The sequence below is a fragment of the Leucoraja erinacea genome, chromosome 2, assembly GCF_028641065.1.
Source record: "Leucoraja erinacea ecotype New England chromosome 2, Leri_hhj_1, whole genome shotgun sequence".
Lineage (NCBI taxonomy): Eukaryota > Metazoa > Chordata > Chondrichthyes > Rajiformes > Rajidae > Leucoraja > Leucoraja erinaceus.
The window spans coordinates 108,782,116-108,801,957 of NC_073378.1; the positions used below are offsets into that span (position 1 = coordinate 108,782,116).

General features: G+C 41.3%; 1 protein-coding gene across 2 annotated transcripts in view; it reads right to left on the minus strand.

The window, feature by feature from the left end:
- Positions 1-19,842, minus strand: part of sema5a (sema domain, seven thrombospondin repeats (type 1 and type 1-like), transmembrane domain (TM) and short cytoplasmic domain, (semaphorin) 5A) — a 187,318-nt gene that overhangs the window by 75,953 nt on the left and 91,523 nt on the right. For both annotated transcript variants that reach the window (XM_055663021.1, XM_055663013.1), the window contains 6 exons: positions 18,616-18,678; positions 17,421-17,519; positions 13,022-13,235; positions 12,517-12,802; positions 11,482-11,617; positions 11,064-11,268 (listed from right to left, as the gene is read on the minus strand). In XM_055663021.1, coding sequence (XP_055518996.1) covers positions 11,064-11,268; positions 11,482-11,617; positions 12,517-12,802; positions 13,022-13,235; positions 17,421-17,519; positions 18,616-18,678 — 1,003 coding nt within the window. The remainder of the gene's footprint in view (positions 1-11,063; positions 11,269-11,481; positions 11,618-12,516; positions 12,803-13,021; positions 13,236-17,420; positions 17,520-18,615; positions 18,679-19,842) is intronic.

Below are 19,842 nucleotides of genomic sequence, written 5' to 3' on the forward strand. Positions count from 1 at the left end.
GACTCACACGCGGCACATCCAACAATGTAACAAACCTTGTCTTACAGCAATGGTTAGCTCACATTTTGGTCAATTCTCTGGTCAGAAATAAAGCCGAAACATTAGGCCAAACCATGTTTCATCAATGAACTAAAAAATAACTTCCATAGAAAGAGACGAGTGAAACCGTCATAGGTACCAGTTGAGGAAAATAGTATAGTTGCTTCAATGGGGATGCCAGATAACCAACATTAATTAATAATGTTTTATTATTAATGTTTAATGCTTTATGTATCATTCGTAACTGCATGTCACGTTGTCACTTGTGGCCGGAGCACCAAGGCAAATTCCTTGTATCTGAATACTTGGCAAATAAACTTATTTATTCATTCATTCATTCAAATAAAAGAGAAGGAGATTGAGTGTAATGCCGAGAATTTTTTTTTAAATGATAGAAGGATACGAGTATAGTTGAAGACAGGGAGGGGGGAATGGAAACAGGTGAAGAGCTGGAGGTGCAAAAAGACCAGGACTAATCATATGCCCAGACACATATGACCTAAGGCCAGGTGGTGCCCTGGTGGGCCATTGGTGGTTAGGGAAGGTGTGACCTCAAGAGGGATGCAATGTGGAGAGCTGAGGAACTGGTTACATGACAGGGTGGGGCAATGGAGGGGTGGGGAGGAGAGTGGAGTGCAGGTAAAGTTACATAAAATTAGAGAATTCAACATTCATACCGTTGGGTTTTAAGCTACCTTAACAAAATATGAGGTGCTGTTCCTCCATCTTGCATGTGGCCTCACTCTAGCAATGGAGGAGGCCCAGGGCAGAACGGTCAGGATGAGAATGGGAAGGGGAGTAGAAATGGTTGCTAACCGGGAGATGGAATGGACCGAATGAAGTGTTCAGCGAAATGGTCGCCAAATCTACATTTGGTCTCGCCGATGTACAGGGGTCCACATTGGGAACAGAGGATGCAGTAGATGAGATTAGAGGAGGTACATGTGAACCTCTGTCTCATGTGAAAGGACTGTCAGGATCCCAAGATCGGATCAAGAGAGGAGGTATAAGGACAGATGTTGCATCTCCTGCGGTTGTACCTGGGGAGGCAGTGGTTTTGGTGAGAAGGATATATGAACCAAGCAGTTGTGGAGGGAGCGGTCTCTGTGGAGTGTTTTGTGCCTATGTAAAAGCCTCATAGTTCTACCCTCTATTGCTGGGCATTTTCATCCGAGGAAAAAGGTTCTGAATATTTTCCCTAATTATGCCTATCATAATTTTGTATATGTAATGTTCCAGAATAAACAAATAAAGTCTATCAAATCTCCCTGCAGCTGGTAACCCACTAATCAGCATTCTGATAAACCTCCTCCGCACCCTCTCCAAAACCACCCCATGTTTCCTGTAATGGGGCAACCAGAAATGCAAGCAACACTCCAAATGCAGCCTAACCAAAGTCCCATCGAGCTGCATCATGCATGACCTCTTGACTTTTAGTCAATGCCCCAAGCAATGAAGGCAAGCATACCATACACCTTATTTTCTACATAATCCACTTGTGTTTCCACCTTTAGTGAGCTATGAACTTAAGCTTCAAGATCCCTCTGCACATCAATGTTGTTAAGGGTCTTGCCATTAACTGTATTCTCTCCTTATATTCAACCACTTAAAGTGCAACACATAAAACTTGCTCAGGTTAAACTCCATCTGCCATTTGTCCAGTAATTTTGGCAGCTGATCTATATCATGCTGTATCCTCTGACAGCATTTCTCACTGTCTGCATCTCCTCCAATGTTGGTGTCATCAGTAAACTTACTCACCAACCCATTTACATTTACGTGTAAGGTAGACAAAAATGCTGGAGAAACTCAGCAGGTGAGGCAGCATCTGTGGAGCGAAGGAAATAGGCAACGTTTCAGGCCGAAACCCTTCTTCAGACTGATGTGAGAGTGGGGGGGGCGGGAAGAAGAAAGGAAGAGGTGGAGCCAGAGGGCTGAGGGAGAGCTGAGAAGGGGAGGAGATAGGAAGGACTACCTGAAATTAGAGAAGACAACGTTCATACCGCTGGGGTGCAAACTGCCCAAGTGAAATATGAGGTGCTGCTCCTCCAATTTACAGTGGCCCTCACTCTGGCCATGGAGGGACCCAGGACAGAAAGGTCGGATTCGGAATGGGAGGGGGAGTTGAAGTGCTGAGCCACCGGGAGATCAGGTTGGTTATTGCGGACCGAGCGGACATTTACAAATATCACAAACAGCAGAGATTCCCGCAGAACCTTGCTGGTCACAGACCACCAGCCAAAATATCTACCATGTACCATAACTATTTGTCTTCTATGAATAAGCCAAGTTCTGAATCCTTACAAACAAGTCATGATGAATCCGGCACATCTTAATTTTCTGGATCAGCCTACTATGAGGGACCTTATCAAAAGCTATTGAACATTTTGTAACTTGTTTCGTGGGGTGCAAGTAGATTCTCTGCAGCAGTGAGCCACATTTGTCAAGAAACTGACCATATCACGTGCTTATTTTTGATGATCAGTCATGTCAGTTTCACTCATCGGGATAAAAAATGATAAAACAATATAATCAAGTCCTCATCAGTATAGATGTCCAACTTGCATTGGCAACAAGGGAGGGGGGTGGAGGGGGGGATCGGCAATTACGACAAAGCCCCCCCACACCCTGCATTGTTAAGAATGGATTTGACGATTTTCTGTATGAGATTGATCACGCTATAAGGTTAAATGCTGAAAGTAAAGGGCCTGTCCCACTTAGGCGATTTTCTCAGCGACTAGGCTGTTGCCACATGGTCATAGGGTTATGCCTGCATGGTCGTGAGCCGTCTCCTCAAGTCGCCTAAAGAGTCATAACTTTTTTCTTGTCGCCGCTGGATTTTGAAAAGTTCAAAACATTTTGGTGACTGTGAGTTTGACGTAGCTTGTTTTCTCCTGTCGTAGATGCTGTCGGAGGTTGTCATCAGGATGACGCAGGTTGTTGCCAGGATGACGTAGGTTGTCACCGGGTGATGACTTTGGTGAATTCCATTGGCGACTACCTACGTCAACCTACGTCCATCGGCGACAGGTACCAGCAACTGAATTGTCTTCTGTTGTCTTCAGTTGTTGCCAACAAGGCTGTAGCTAGTCGCGGGTGGACGCTGGTTGACTGGTTGTCGTAGGTTGTCGCCTGTGTGGTCGTAGGTGCCATAGGAGTGGTCGTAGGTGGACGTCTTAACGGGTTGTCGGTTGCTTGCCGTAGCTTGATGTCGACTAGGTGCTAGGTTGCTGTAGACATTGTCGTCGGGGGAATCCAGTCGCCGGTTTTTCGACGACCTGCTGCGACTGTGACTGTCGCCGGCAGTCGCTGAAAAAAATCACCTAAGTGGGACAGGCCCTTAAAGATTTGACTGTCTTTATGGCATGACACAATGGTAGAGTTGCTGCCTTACAGCGCCAGACCCAGGTTCGATCCTGACTGCGGGTGCTGTCTGTACATTTGTACGTTCTCCCTGTGACCACGTGGGTGATCTCCATGTGCTGGGATTTCATCCCACATTCTAAAGACGTACAGGTTTGTAGGTTAATTGCCTTTGGTAAATATTGTAAATTGTTCCTAGTGTGTAGGATAGTGTTAGTGCACGGGGATTGCTGACCAGCGCAGACCCGGTTGGCCGAATAGCCTCTTTCCACCCCTTATCTCTAAACTAAGCTAATGAAATTTCTCAGAATAATTTTGCTGCCACGGGCATTGGATAACATCATTACACTGGATATTTAGGCTGACGCAGCATTTTCTGATGACTGATGCTTATCTGAGCATCCCCAATTACGATGCATAACTTTCTTTCCACATTCGTGAGCAAGCAAGGGATGTCATAATCTTCAAACTAATTTAGTAGAATAAAACAAAAGATTTACTGCCTGTAGAACCATTCTTTACCTTGACAAGCAAACAATAGAAGTGAGATTGGTTGATATGTATGTAACGGTTGGCAGTGAAATGGTGACCATTTACCTCAATGGCATAAATGGATCAGATAATTCAGGTGACATCAGTCACAAGTAGGCACAACCGAGCTTCAGAAATGAAAGCATCATACAGCGTTTTGTTAGCTGTCAGAGTTTGTTTACAATTGATCACCAAAAGCACTGCACAAGAAGACTCAACGTGAAACCTATAAACTTCTAACAGAACTAGACAGACTGGATACATGATATTCCCCAGAGTAGGGAATCCAAGACCAGGGCCATAGGGTTAGGTGTAAACCATTTAAGAAAGATATTACATTTCCTCTCCCAGAGAGGGAATGTCTTCCCCAAGGCTGTCTGTGGTTCTATTCTAGGTTTTCAGAGGCAAAGTATTTCCAGTAAAATGAAATAGATATTTGTTTGCCAATGTCCCCCTGACAACAGCAGTGCAGAGCTAGAGATAGATTCTGGAAGAGGATCGGAAAAATAAACATTGTGGGCTATTTCTTCAAATTGTAGCAATGGGGATACAGTGAATGAATGTCAGGAATGAGGGTGCACGTTGAGTAAATCTGTTCAAATTGTGCATATGGGTGCACACTTAGTTGTTAGCTTGATTTATAGTTGTCCATCAACACCAGCATGATGGATGTTGCACTGTGGATAATCAAGGAACTAGAGGGAACTGAAAACAACTATCACTAGTGAAAAGGTACTAGGCAATTAATGAGGCTGACAAGTCATTTGAATGTGATGGCCTGCACTCTTGGGTCTTTAAAGAAGTCATAGCAGAGACAGACAATGCATTGGCTGCAAATTTCCAAATTCCCCAGATTCTAGAGGTCTGTGAGGATTGGAAAACTGCAAAAGCAACAACACAAGAAGGAGACAAAAACAAGCAAACTATAAGCACCATAATCTCTTTCACTGGGGGAAATGCCAGAATCCATTATTAAAGAGTTAATGGAAAATTGGTCCCGCAGGAAGCTACATTTAGAAAATCACAATTCAATAATCAGAGTTAATCTGCTTATATGAAAGGAAAATAGCCTTTAACAAATTTAGAGGACATTGCATGTGGGAGTAGGGAGTGAATGGAACAGAAGCCAGTGGGAGTGTATCTGTAAATGCAGAAAAGATTCAATAGGATGCCATATAAAAGAATATCACCTGAGATAAGGGCACATGTAGTTGATATAACATATTATCATAAGTAACTGACAGAAAACCGAATTGTGATGAATAGGTTAATTTTGGATCGGCAATCAGCAAGTCTGGAGTGCCACACAAGTCTGTGGGAGGGTGAGGTGACCCATTTTATTACAGGTCACTAAAGTGTGAAGTTATCCATTTTACACGAATGATAAAGCAAATTACCAGTAAAATGGATCAAGTTTATAAAATATTGCAGTACAAAGTGATCTGGAAATCCTAATAACAAAAGACAAGCATGCACATCCAGCAAGTAAATAGGAATCTAATACAACTTTGGCATTTATTTCAAGCATTATGGAATATGGAAATAGGGAAGGTTTCATGAGACCACTACTGGGGTACTGCCTCCACTTCCATTGGAAGTTGTGCAGATAAAGTTCATTGGATGGATTCCTGAGATGAAGCAAGGTGTTCTCATATGGAGAGGTTGAGCAAATGGCCCCATATTCATAAATGATTAAAAGTACGAGTGGTGATCTTATGGAAATGTACAATATTCTGACGGTGATTACCAGGGTGAATGCTGACTGGATGCTTCTCCTAGAGGGGGTAGTTAACAGGCATTGTTTCTGAACAATGGGTTGGCCATTTCAGAGAGGGATGAAGACACATCTCTTCTCCCAGATTGTTGTGAATCTCTGACATTCTCTAGCCTGAAGAAATGTGGAGGGCAGAGCCTATTGAACAGAGAAATTTACAGACATTTGAACACAAGGGTGTCAAGCTTCGGGAACTATGCAGGAAACTGCTGTTGAGGCCAAGTCGATGTTTCCTCATGATATTGCAAGTGGTTATATGTCCACATCATGTCAAACATGTTCTCCCTACATTCCCATCAATTTCACCCAGATTCACCTATATACTGTGACATTTTACAGGACAGCAGATCTTTGTGATGTACAGCAAACCAAAGCACTCGAGGGAAATCCATGCAGGGAGAACATGATGCATGGATCGGATAGTTTGAGAGGGTTATGGGCCAAGTCCGGGCAGGTGGGACTAGTGTAGATGGAGCATGTTCGTTGGCGTGGGCAAGTTGGGCCGAAGGGCCTGTTCCCACACTCTATGCTCCATGATAATTCCATACAAACAACAGCGGAGGTGAGGATTGATTTGGTGGTAAAGCTTGAGTGGCCAACTAATGTATTCCTACACCATCCCCAATTCTTTCTCCACTACATCAACAACTGAATCGGTATTTCCCCCTGCACTCGTGCAGAACGTCCATTTTCCTTCAATTTCACCTGCACGATCTCTGACACCTCCCTCCCCTTTCTCAAACTCTCTGTCTCCATCACAGGGAACAGACAGTCGATAGATGTTTATTATAAAGCCACAGATTCCCACTGTTGTTTGTGCACTTTACTAACTAAGGCAATATTCGAGTAGGCTGGAAATGAGTAGAGTAGGCAGATGAAGCAGTCCATTATGCATGCTGGTTGTGCCTAGCAACTCCCTAACTACTTACAGTGGCTTGCAAAAGTTTTCATACCCCTTGAACTTTTCCACATTTTGTCACGTTACAACCACAAACGTAAATGTATTTTATTGGGATTTTATGTGATAGACCAACACAAAGTGGTGCATAATTGTGAAGTGGAAGGAAAATGATACATGGTTTTCAAATTTTTTTACAAATAAAAAACTGAAAAGTGTGGCGTGCAAAAGTATTCAGCCCCCCGAGTCAATACTTTGTAGAACCACCTTTTGCTGCAATTACAGCTGCAAGTCTTTTGGGGTATGTCTCTACCAGCTTTGCACATCTAGAGGCTGAAATTTTTGCCCATTCTTCTTTGCAAAATAGCTCAAGCTCAGTCAGATTGGATGGAGAGCGTCTGTGAACAGCAATTTTCGAGTCTTGCCAGAGATTCTCAATTGGATTTAGGTCTGGACTTTGACTGGGTCATTCTAACACATGAATATGCTTTGATCAAAACCATTCCATTGTAGCTCTGGCTGTATGTTTAGGGTCGTTGTCCTGCTGGAAGGTGAACCTCCACCCCAATCTCAAGTCTTTTGCAGACTCTAACAGATTTTCTTCCAAGATTGCCCTGTATTTGGCTCCATCCATCTTCCCATCAACTCTGACCAGCTTCCAGCTTTCCTGTGCCTGCTGAAGAAAAGCATCCCCACAGCATGATGCTGCCACCAACATGTTTCACAGTGGGGATGGTGTGTTCAGGGTGATGTGCAGTGTTAGTTTTCCACCACACATAGCATTTTGCATTTAGGCCAAAAGCTTCAATTTTGGTCTCATCTGACCAGAGCACCTTCCTCCACATGTTTGCTGTGTCCCCCACATGGCTTGTGGCAAACTGCAAACGGGACTTCTTACGGCTTTTTTTCAACAATGGCTTTCTTCTTGCCACTCTTCCATAAAGGCCCGATTTGTGGAGTGCATGACTAATAGTTGTCCTGTGGACAGATTCTCCCACCTGAGCTGTGGATCTCTGCAGCTCTTCCAGTGTTATCATGGGCCTCTTGGCTGCTTCTCTGATCAATGCTCTCCTTGCCCGGCCTGTCAGTTTAGGTGGACAGCCATGTCTTGGTAGGTTTGCAGTTGTGCCATACTCTTTCCATTTTCGGATGATGGATTGAACAGTGCTCCGTGAGATGTTCAAAGCTTGGGATATTTTTTTATAACCTAACCCTGCTTTAAACTTCTCCACAACTTTATCCCTGACCTGTCTGGTGTGTTCCTTGGGCTTCATGATGCTGTTTGTTCACTAATGTTCTCTAACAAACCTCTGAGGCCTTCACAGAACAGCTGTATTTATACTGAGATTAGATTACACACAAGTGGACTCGATTTACTAATTAGGTGACTTCTGAAGGCAATTGGTTGCACTGGATTTTATTTAGGGGTATCAGAGTAAAGGGGGCTGAATACTTTTGCACGCCACACTTTTCAGTTTTTTATTTGTAAAAAAATTTGAAAACCATGTATCATTTTCGTTCCACTTCACAATTATGCGCCACTTTGTGTTGGTCTATCACATAAAATCCCAATAAAATACAATTTACGTTTGTGGTTGTAACGTGACAAAATGTGGAATAGTTCAAGGGGTATGAATACTTTTGCAAGCCACTGTAGCTATAAACAGTTATGACAGACTTTGATTGTTTTCTCTGAACATTGGAGGCTAAGGAGAGAACTGATAGAAGTATATAACATGATGCTGGGCATAGATAGATAGGGTAGACAGTCAGAACCTTTCACCCCAGGGTGGAAGTGTAAAACACTAGAGGGTATAAGGTACCAGAAGGGAAAGGTTTAAAGGAAAAAGGGAAAGGTTTTTTTTGCATACAAGAGAGTGGTAGATGCTTGCAACAAGCTACCAGGGGTGGTGGTGGTGGAGGCAGATACAATGGTGGTATTTAGGGAGCTTTTAGGTATGCACACGAGTATACAGAGAATAGAGGGATATGGATCACATGTAGGCAGAGGAAATTAGTTTAACTTGCCAGTCTGAAGAAGTGTCTGGCCAGAAACATCACCAATCCACGTTCTCCTGTGATACTGCCCGACTTTCTGAGTTACTACAGCACTCTGCCTTTTTTTGTAAACCAGCACCTACAGTTCCTTGTTTCGATAACTTGCCAGGATGTTCAATACAGACATTGTAGGTCGAAGGGCATGTTCCTGTGCTGTACAGTTCTATGTTCTGTCTCCACAACTATCCTCTCCCAAAGCTATTTAATTTTGTGCATGCTCAGCCTCCTGCTGCAATTCTATATCTCATTGGCCAATGCTTCCAATTATACTGAAATAACCTTTGGAACGATGCAGCAACTGCTGCAGTCACAATGTTTCTCCCCTTTAAACGAGGTATGCTGTCTTGTGCAGACTGATCTAGCTGGTATTTGTGTTGGCCATTCATAAAATTGTGATGTGTGAATCAACTGAGATTTCTGAGATTGCAATTGCAATCAACCAATGCGCATTCAGATGGACTGCTTATGAACTTGCAGCTGTGTGTCAGTATCAAACTAGCAGACACATATGTACGTCTCTGATATTTTGATAATGAGACGCAGCTGCAAGTTCATAAGCAGTCCATCTGAATGCAATTGCAATCAACCAATGCCCAATCTCAGAAATCTCAGTTGAACCTCCAATGCAAAACAGAGAGAAGTGTAGTTTTTCAGAGGCAAGGGTGAACTCAGACTCTTTTTGACTTTTCACGAGACATAAATGGTCCCAACGCAACATTTTGCCAAACAACAAGAGTTTCCCCCTTTTGACTGATCAATGGGATGGCTCGGAAGCACAGCGATAGAGTTGCTGCCATACAGCGCCAGAGACCCAGGATCGATCCTGACCATGTGTGCTGTCTGTAACCAGTTTGTACATTCTCCCCATGACGTGCATGGGTTTTCTCCGGGTGCTCCTGTTTCCTCCCACACTCCAAAGGCGTAAAGGTTTTTAGGTTAATTGACTTCCATAAAATTATAAATTGTCCCGAGTGTGTGTAGGATAGTGTTAGTGTGAAGGGATTGTTGGTGGGCGCTGACGCGGTAGGCCTTAGGGCCCGTTTCCATGCTATATCTCTAAACTAACATTTATTCTGTACTGTTATTAAAAAGATTACTAGTCTCTCTCATAATGTTATCTGTTGAACATGCTTTGTAGCAACTGGCTGGCATATTTCCCAAATTACAGTACTGATGATTCATCAAAAGTATTCCATTGGCTATAAATTGCTTGAGCAATTCCTGAGCCTTTCACTATTTTGGCCGCATGGCACCAGGCACATTGCCAAATTGTATTTTCTACACAGAATGTGGATTTAATTCCATTTTTTTTTTCATTCGACTAAATTAAACAGTTTCAAAATCATTTGGACAACACATGACAATGTTTCACTATCGACTTTAAATATAATAACCATCCCTAATTTTTTTAAACGCAATTGGAAAACCCTCTCAAAAATAATATCTTATTAATTGGTTTTATTCTATATCTAGCAGAAATATAGGATCATTTAAGATTTTGTTTCATCCTGTGTATAGTATTCAACAGATTTATACTGAGGGTGCTGTCATAAATCAAATTTCTTAGTAGTTAAAAAAGGAGAAAATATAGTCAATTGTTTTGATTAAACCAAAAGACTGGAGGTAAAATCTTGAATGATCCTATAATGTTGACTTTTGACAATAACGTAAAATAACAAGCATCAATCAACCATTATGGTTGGGGGAGATATATAATAGACAACTGAATCAATATCTCCTCCTACACAAATGTCAGAATACAAATTATCATTGATGCAAGCTACTGTTTCGCAAAACCCTTTTTTCCCCATATTGTAAAGCGACAAGCTCTTCCATTCAAGGAGGCTAACAGAATGTATTATATAATTCACCTCAACAAAACTTGGAGTCAATCAATGGAGAATTAATAGGACATTTAAATGCAATAAAAGTAACCATAAATTGAGTGTAACAAGGAACTGTTGAAAATATGCAGTGTATTGCTACTGTTTTACTAATGTACAACTTACTTTAAGATAACCTGGAGCTAATGACTAGGTATGAAAGTTTGAGCAGGTAACAGTGGGGTCAAATAATTGAGACAACAAACAGTCTTTGACAATGCGATTGAATAACTTTTAAAATCTGCCAACTACAAATAGTTTAAAAATTTTAAATATTAAAATATGAAAGACAGCCTACTCATTCAATAGCAGTGAACCTTACTATCAGTTTTTAGATATCAATAAATATTTATCAAGATAAGACACAATTACATAATTTTGCAATCATTTATATCTAGTAAATGTGAGCCTATTATGTATAAATGTTTACCAAACTTCAGTGAGCAGTTCTTTGCCATAAGAATGTGTATTCAAGTCAAAGCATTTTAATCTTACACCAGGAATTAATTTGAGGTACCTGTAGCCAAGTACATAACATGGAAGAGCATATCCTTTCCCTGCACAACATCCACCACTATGTGGGAAAATCGACTATTGTCTTCCATGAAGAAAGGGACTGGAAAAATTGGCTGCACCACTTCGTTCATTAGTATAAATCTTTGAGCATCCTGGAGGTTCCTCTCAGTGAGATTCATGTAAGGACCATAATCGATAGTGCCACACTAATAAAGTTACAAAAAACACACACAAAGGCAAGTTTCAGTATTTATAAAGCAAAGAAAACTTAAAAGTAATGAGCACACGTTGAAATAATTACCATGGGATATTACAGCAAAATCTAACTATTACGATGAACATGTTCTTTAGTACAAAGCAATGTTGTAAGAAGTTTCATAGTTTAGTCATTAACACCTGAAAATCACAGTTATAAATACCTGAAAATCTGGATTAGGATTTGTGAAAGGTAGCCAGGCTGAACGGGAATTCTCCTGGTATTTGAATGGCCCCGTAAAAACTTGAGTAATAGCACTCAGATTAAACATGCAGACAGCTGAAGCCGCGATACTGTTCCTGTAGAAACATACCCATATATAATAAATAGTAATGATAAATCAGATTTCATCTTGGTATTTCTTAATTTCAGTTTGTTTTATGATTTCATCTTGATCTCTGAATAAATTCATCTGAAGAACAAAGAACTGCATTGAGGAGGTAGATAAAAATGCTGGAGAAACTCAGCGGGTGAGGCAGCATCTATGGAGCGAAGGAAAACGTAACGTTTCGGGTCGAGACCTTTCTTCAGACTGATGTGGGGGTGGTGGGGAAGAAGAAAGGAAGAGGCGGAGACAGTGGGCTGAGGGAGAGCTGGGAAGGGGAGGGGAAAGAAAGAGAAAGCAAGGACTACCTGAAATTGGAGAAGTCAATGTTCATACTGCTGGGGTGTAAACTACCCTAGTGAAATATGAGGTGCTGCTCCTCCAATTTACAGTGGGACTCACTCTGGTCATGGAGGAGGCCCAGGACAGAAAGGTTGGATTCGGAATGGGAGGGGGCGTTGAAGTGCTGAGCCACCAGGAGATCAGGTTGGTTAATGCGAACTGAGCGAAGGTGTTGGGCGAAGCGATCGCCAAGCCTATGTTTGGTCTCACCGATGTAGAGCAGCTGACACCATATACCATTAAGGAGAGTATACTAAGAGTCGATGAAACTTAAAAAAAGGTTTTCAAATTCTGAAATAAAAACAAAAATGCTGGAAACACTCAGGTTAGGCTACATGCATGGAAATATAATTGGAATGAATGTTTTAGGTTGAAGACCATTCCTCAGCACTAGAGGCAAGAGAAAACATTCATTTTAGGTTGCACCTTCTCTTTCGAAATTGATACTTGACCAAGGAGTAGTTCCAGCATTTTGGGGTTTTAAAAAAAAACATAATTAAGCTTTCAATTATGGAAAAGATGGATACCTACACATTTGTAGTGAAGATTCCATAAAGAATGTCTTGCTCAGGCAAGAAGAATGTTCTTAGGAGCTCGTTGTAATAAAATGGAATTTCACCAGGTCGAGAACAGTTCAGTCGAGCTTTCATGAACGTTGTCCAGGTGCCTTCTAAGAGAAATCTCCCTCCAATGTCATTTTTACATACTCTAGCTACTCTGGAGAAAATAGCTTCACCACAGTCATGCTCCACTGCATTTTCCCGAAAAAAGAAATAGGTGAAGTTTCCAATATCATAGGATGACACAAAATTTGGCTCTACAAAACAAAATGTTAAAAATATGATTAAAATAAGTTCTGGTGCCTTTTGGATATTGCATATTCTTTATTACTCTTGTCACACAGTAGGTATTATGCTCAGATGACAAATTTTGTGCCCGTGTTTTCAGAATAAACCATTTGCTCCTATTCGGTATACTGATAAGGACCAATATACCATCATAAATTATTCCTGTCCCAGATCAAGCCAGCACTTACCATTTAGCCACTTTGAGTTGTACTGAGCAGTACGTAGTGGAGGAAGGCCTCCCAGGCTGCGGTAAATGGCATGATCTCTCCCTGGGAAGTCCATAGCCGTGGCAGCATAGAGTTCTCCTGTAGATGTAATCAACGCAGTGGAATTGTGTTGTGGATTGTATGGGCACCGAGCCATACCACTGATGCGATCATGGACTTGTGTTAGATTATACAGCTGCAAACAGAACAAAATATCCAATAAACCTTTAAGAATTACCAATACTAATATAAAAAATGAACACCATTTCACATTCTTAATCCCGAGCTAAGTCTGATACTACATGTTCATTTGGCATGACGCTGTAGTGTGTGCATGCATGCGTGCATGCAGGGTGCATTCAAATATCACATATTAACTATATGAAAACTGCAATCATCAGTGACAATTCTCAGAGACCAGTGTCTGTGCCGAACATGATGCCAAGACCATCTCTTATCTTCCTGCGCATAATCCATAACTCTCCATTCCCTGCATAACCAAAATGCCACTCTCATATCTGCCTCAACCACCAACCCAAGCAGCAAGCTCCAGGCACTCACAAACACCTCTGTAATAAAGTTGCCCCACACGTCTTTAAAATTTGCCCCTCTCACCTTAAAGCTATGCTCTCCAGTGTTTGATTTTTTCATTCTGGGAAAACACTCATATTTCAAACACAGATACAGTAAATGTGAAACTGCAGTCTCTGTTACTTGGAACTGCTTCTGGTGAGGAAAGTGTCATTATTGTCAGAGACGCTGAAAGCAGGCAGAAAACATTTAGCCCCTCATCTTCCAGGTTATCCATCCTAATGGGTGCTGTGAGTTAACGTGTCAATTTAATTATAATCTAAAATGTTTTTGTCATGAAACAATCGATATCATTCACCTTGTCCACAGTCAACAATGGGCTATTGTGGAATTCACCTTTCCGGGGACATCGGTGCCCGCTCTGATTTGTTCTGCACCTTTTCATTACTCTCCCCCGATTGTCAATCTGAAGAAGGGTCTCGACCCAAAACATCACCTATTCCTTTTCTCCAGAGATGTAGCTTGACCCGCTGAGTTACTCCAGCATTTTGTGTCTATCTTCAGTGTAAACTAGCATCTGCAGTTCCTTCCAACACATATTAATTTTAGGTGTTCAAGAAGGAACTGCAGATGCTGGAAGATCGAAGGTACACAAAATTGCTGGAGAAACTCAGCGGGTGCAGCAGCATCTATGGAGAGCGAAGGAAATAGGCGACGTTTCGGGCCGAAACCCTTCTTCAGACTGATGGGGGGGTGGGGGGGGGAGAAGGAAGGAAAACTCCAGCATTTTGGGTAGCAAAATTATTCATGTTAATGCCATACGCGAGGTCCCTAGGCGGAATACGAGGTGCTGTTCCTCCATTTCCTGTTGCCAACAATGGAGGAGATTAATTTTATGTTGGTCTTTACACTTGATGGGGAAAACAGATCATCACTGCTTTCAACATGAATATGGACAAAGGTGCAGAAGGGAGGTTTCTTAACCAATCCCTTAGTTTAATTTTAGGGAATAGAGGGAATCTTAGGTACAGCAATTTGTAAAAGTGTAATCCCCTAAATTAACAGTTCTCAGCAAATATGATGCAGTACAGATTATTGACTAATCTGAAAGAAACTCTTATATCCTCCAAATAAAGCTTATATTTTCTAAATTTGAAGCTACCCCAGAAGTTCCGATTACTTTACTGTCGAAAGCAAATGGGATCCAAGAAGGGTGGAACAATTTAATTTAGGCTGAACATCGATAGAGGAGGAAGTGGGGGCATGGAAAACATAGTGAAGATGTCTCAACCCAAAACATCACCGATTCCTTCTCTCCAGAGATGCTGCCTATCTCGCTGAGTTACTCCAGCATGAAGTGTCTATCTTCTGTGATTCAAGAAGAGCAGGTTCAGTAAGCACACATTAGGCTGGAACACAATCTAAAGTTTTGCATGATAAACCCATCACTATCCCCTTTCTCTTCACAACCAATATCCATGTTCTAAAACATCTGCACTGGAGAGGCTGTGGAGTAACTCAGACTCTACAGAATTTCCTCCACTGTTGCACATGCAGGAAACAACCAGAAACAATATTAGCTACACGTTGTGCTCCATTTCTGAAATTTGGCTTCATCAAAATAAAGAAACTGAATTTCAGAAAACAGGTACAATATGCAACTCCTGCTAAATAAGAGCATTTAACACAAGCCAACAAAACCAATTGATCATACTGATGTAATAGTAGTTGAAGATGATTCTCCTGGGATCGTGGTAGCATAATATATTGGGACATTATAAACGGGGCAGATTTCCAAGCTAACTGACTTCTACCTCATATTCCTAGTCAATGCATGGACAATCTTGTTTTCCAACCTCGAAGCCCAGATATAAGAGCTATTCTGTTTTCACTTTTGAGATTTTTTCAGAATACACACACAAGAATTGAATCTCAGAAGTTCCAAGAATCCATAAATTACTCCAGCATCCCTCTTAGATTGTTACGTGAACAAATGTTGTCAACTAAATAACAACCATCTCTATCCTTGAAACCTGTTCAAAATTCATATACAATTTAAATAGTATTGATTATTTTAACTCATTGTTTTAACTGCATGGCTTCTGTAGATTTAAAGGACTGTAGATTTGCATCCCTTCAAAAATAAGCAAAGATGCATGTAGTGGAGGAGTAAATATGAGACACAAGAGAAATTAGTGGACAACAAACCACAGATGCTGTCCAACCCACTAAGTTCTTGTAGCAGATTATTTGTTGCTCCAGATTCCAGCATCTGCAGACTTGTGTTACCAGTTTCTGTGACCAATTTATGTTATTTAACTTGGTCACATAGAGGTAAAAACTAATACACTATTCAGCAGTTGCACGTTTTGAGATGAGTTGACAATTGTGACCTGCAAACTGCAAGTTAGTCTGAGGTAGCAGTGTTGATATCTCTCTCACAAACCCCCTAACAAATACATTTGCATTCTGTGTGCCCTACCCCCAATATTTTATTTTCTGGGTAAATTAAAATGAGAAATTAATGGTTTTCATTGATCGCGATGTTTGCTCCAGCTTCTTCTCTGCATCTATTTACCTAACATGTGTTCATTAAGGACCTGCACATGTCCAGTAGTATCTAATAACATGCATTCCCTTCCATTTCCAGCAGTTTAATTTTTGTTGAAGTGGCCATGCCCACCATTTACTCATTCTTCAAATATCTGCTTCGACACTCCTGAGCAAATCCTAGGCTCCCACTGGGAACATGTTTTAGATAACTGAAGTTATTTACCAGCTGTGTTTTGAGATCTTCACCTGAAGACACTCTTAGAACCCTCAAATGATCCATCACCTCTCCAATTAGAGCCACCCCGATTCACCAACTCGTAACGTCAGCCAATGGACGCAAGTTTTCCTCTTGCCACACAAAACCTGTGACCCCACCCAGCTGAATTTTCTATACAATCTTTACTGGTTCTATGCACAAAGGAAAGGCCTGGTACTGCCCAAAGCCATGGCTTTCAGGCATCAATCAATTTCCACATGGCAGCCCCATGCTTAAAATAGTCTGGCCTGCTGAAAGGACAGTTTAATGCACAATATTAACTGCCAAGGAAATACTACGCCAACATTCCTGAGAGAGGAATTAATCCCCAAGGACTCCAAATATATTTAAGCTCCTAGTAGCAGTCATCATTCTCCTTGACCTCTTCCCTCATTCAGTAGCTTTCTGTGCCATATGCCATCACTGCTTATTCTCCCAGCCATTTGGTATTCCAACAGGAATGGCTGGTTGTGCAATCTTGCCTGGACACTAATGTGATATGCACACTTAATGCATTCACTGAAATGCTGGTGTCGGGCTTAACTCAGGTCAAAGATGTATATTGGATTCCATTTTAGAACTGAACCAACAGCTGCATCTTAGTTTTAGTTTAGATTAGAGATATAGCCCTTCTGAAACTGGCCCTTCGACCCACCAAGTCCCCGCACACTTACACTGAGCCTACACACACTAGGGACAGTTTACAATGAATCAAAGACAATGAACCTACAAACCTGTATGTCTTTGGATTGTGGGAGGAAACCAGAGATCCCAGAAAAACTCACGCAGGTCATGGGGAGAATGTACAAACTCTGTACAGAGAAGCACCCGCAGTCAGGATCAAACTTGGATCTCTGGCGCAGGAAGGCAGCAACTCTACCGCTGCACCACCATGCCGCCCCAACCTGCTTTCAAATACAAAACAGCACCAGCCCTAACCTTGGATCCAAGAGTCCTTATAAGCCTGGTTTAATTGATATTATATTTAATTAAATATACATTGTAATACCACATTGTAAATACTGAATTGATTGTAATTACCGTTCTATTGGTGCATACAGGAGTAAATGCATTTGTTCCACAGGTAAAGATGGTGTTCTTGTTGACAAGGAGGACCCGAATGTAATTTTGACATTCTTCCTGCAATGACAATTCAGTTTCAGTAAAATCACAAATGGAAAACTTTTCAATGCAATTTTTTCCAAATGTTTCTAATAATAGATTTAGCAAAACATAAGCTATCATCACAAAGCAATTTAATCAACTGAATGAATTATACCACAGTTATTGGTACCGATTGATTCTTAACAAGCCAATCTTGAAATAGCTGGCATATTTACTGCAATTTTGATGGCATTTGGTTGCATTGAGTTTTCTACCGTGCTTTATGCAAAGAAAATGATTGGACAGTAATCAGTGCTTATTCTTGATTCCCAAAAGTAGTTCCATAATAAGACTGACTCGAGAGATAAGAAAGGACTCAAAAGGTCAGGTATTCAATTATGCATCTTTCCTGAAATAAACAGCAAATTTTCCTCCCTGGGTCAGATGGTAAAAGCTCATCTTCACCCATGGCAGGGTTATTCCTCTGCAGTCATAAACAATGTAGATCTAGGAAGCGCTTAATTTAAATAAATAACTATTAATATGAAGTTAATTAAATATATGCAGGACTACCTACATTAGCTTTGTGAATGTCCCAGTCATTTAGTATTATCTCATTTTATACCAGAAACATTCCATTACAAAAACAAAATCAATCCAGTTCCAACAACCAAAATTTTTAAGAAAGTAAACTTGGGAGGATATGCAATACAATAATACCACTATCCATAATACGGAACACAAATTAGTTGCAACTAATTACAAGGCCAAGGTGTTTAGCCAACAAATGATTATATGGTAACAATGATCTTATTTGAAAAATAAATTCATCACCTTATCATTCTGCCGAGGTATATATTAAAAAGCCATACAGAATGTATATTTAGAAACCAGCAGTGATCGACATTTTAATGTTGATGAAATCCAAATTTTTTTAACCACTAAATGGGTGGTATTAATTGGTTTAAATTAATTGGTTCCTTCCAAATATAGCTTATACAATTGCAATGTATTGAACTTCTATACTGAAACTTTTTGCTAGAAAAAGCATAAACATGGGTGCAGTCCAAGTTCTTGTTTACCCTGCGAGGCAGAACATTGCCCAATTTCCAGGAGAACAATTGCCACCTACCTCAGTTTTTCCTTTGCTGAAGCAGATTTGTTTTGTCATCTCATCCGAGGTCCATTCCACCTTCTGAATAAGGGAAAGAAGTTGCAGTTAAGAGCACATCCAAAAATGGAATGCGTTCCTCAAACTTGGCAGCCTGCTGAAATTCATCTCCATCTACAAGGGAGTATAGTAAAGAACTGAGAACACATCCTTGTGGGGCACTGGTGTTGAGAATTATTGTGCCAGGGGTGTTGGCATCTATCCTCACTGATTGTGAAAGTCGAGTGAACAGTGGTAGAGGGGGGAGAGGAGGATCATTCCATGGTCCAGGAGTATGGAGATGAGCTTGGATGGGATTATGGTGTTGTAGGCAGAGTTATTATCGGTAAATAGGAGTCCAAAAGTCCTCGTTGTCTAGGTATTCTAGAGATGGGTTCAGGGCCAGGGAGGTGGCATCCGATATGGACATGCAGTGAAAGAAAGCAAACTGCAGTAGACTGAGGGTGCCTGGAGTTCATGTGCGCTGGCCCCAGTCTTTTGAAGCACTTCATGATTGTGGATGACTAAGCTACTGGACAGTAGTCATTAAGGGACCCAACCTTACTTTTCTAAGGCACTGGAATGATAGTGAACTTCTTGAATCAGGTGGGAACATCAGAATGGAATGGTAAGTAGATAGAGATGTCTGTGAACAGCTCTGCCAGCAGATCCGTACAAGTCCTGAGGATGTGGCCAGGGAGTCCATTCAGGCCCGTTACAGATTTACTCTCAGAAAGGCTGATCTTACTTCTGTCACAGTAACCATTCGTACAGTCACACCCAAGACTGGCAGGGCGGGAGGTATTCCACCACCAACCCCCTGTTCAAAGTGGGCATAGAATGCATCGAGTTCATCAGCAAATTGTTGCCAGCAATGCTGCCCTCCTCCGCTTTGTAACCTGTTAAATAGCGTGCAAATCTTGCTACAATCTAGGGGTATCCATGTCATTGCCTTAGGACTCCAGCTGGTTCCAGAATTTTCTCTTGACATCCTTCATGGCTCTGTGCAGGTCGTAGATAGATTTCTTGTATTGTTCGACATTGAAAGCTACAGACTTGGACTTCACCTGGGAGTGAATCACCCTGTTGGTTTCTAGTTGGGGAACACATGTATCATCTTCCTTTGGTGCACAGTCTTCTAATATACTTGCTGATGAAGTATACAACAGTTACAGTTAAGAAGTTACTCTGTCACAATATTCATCTAAG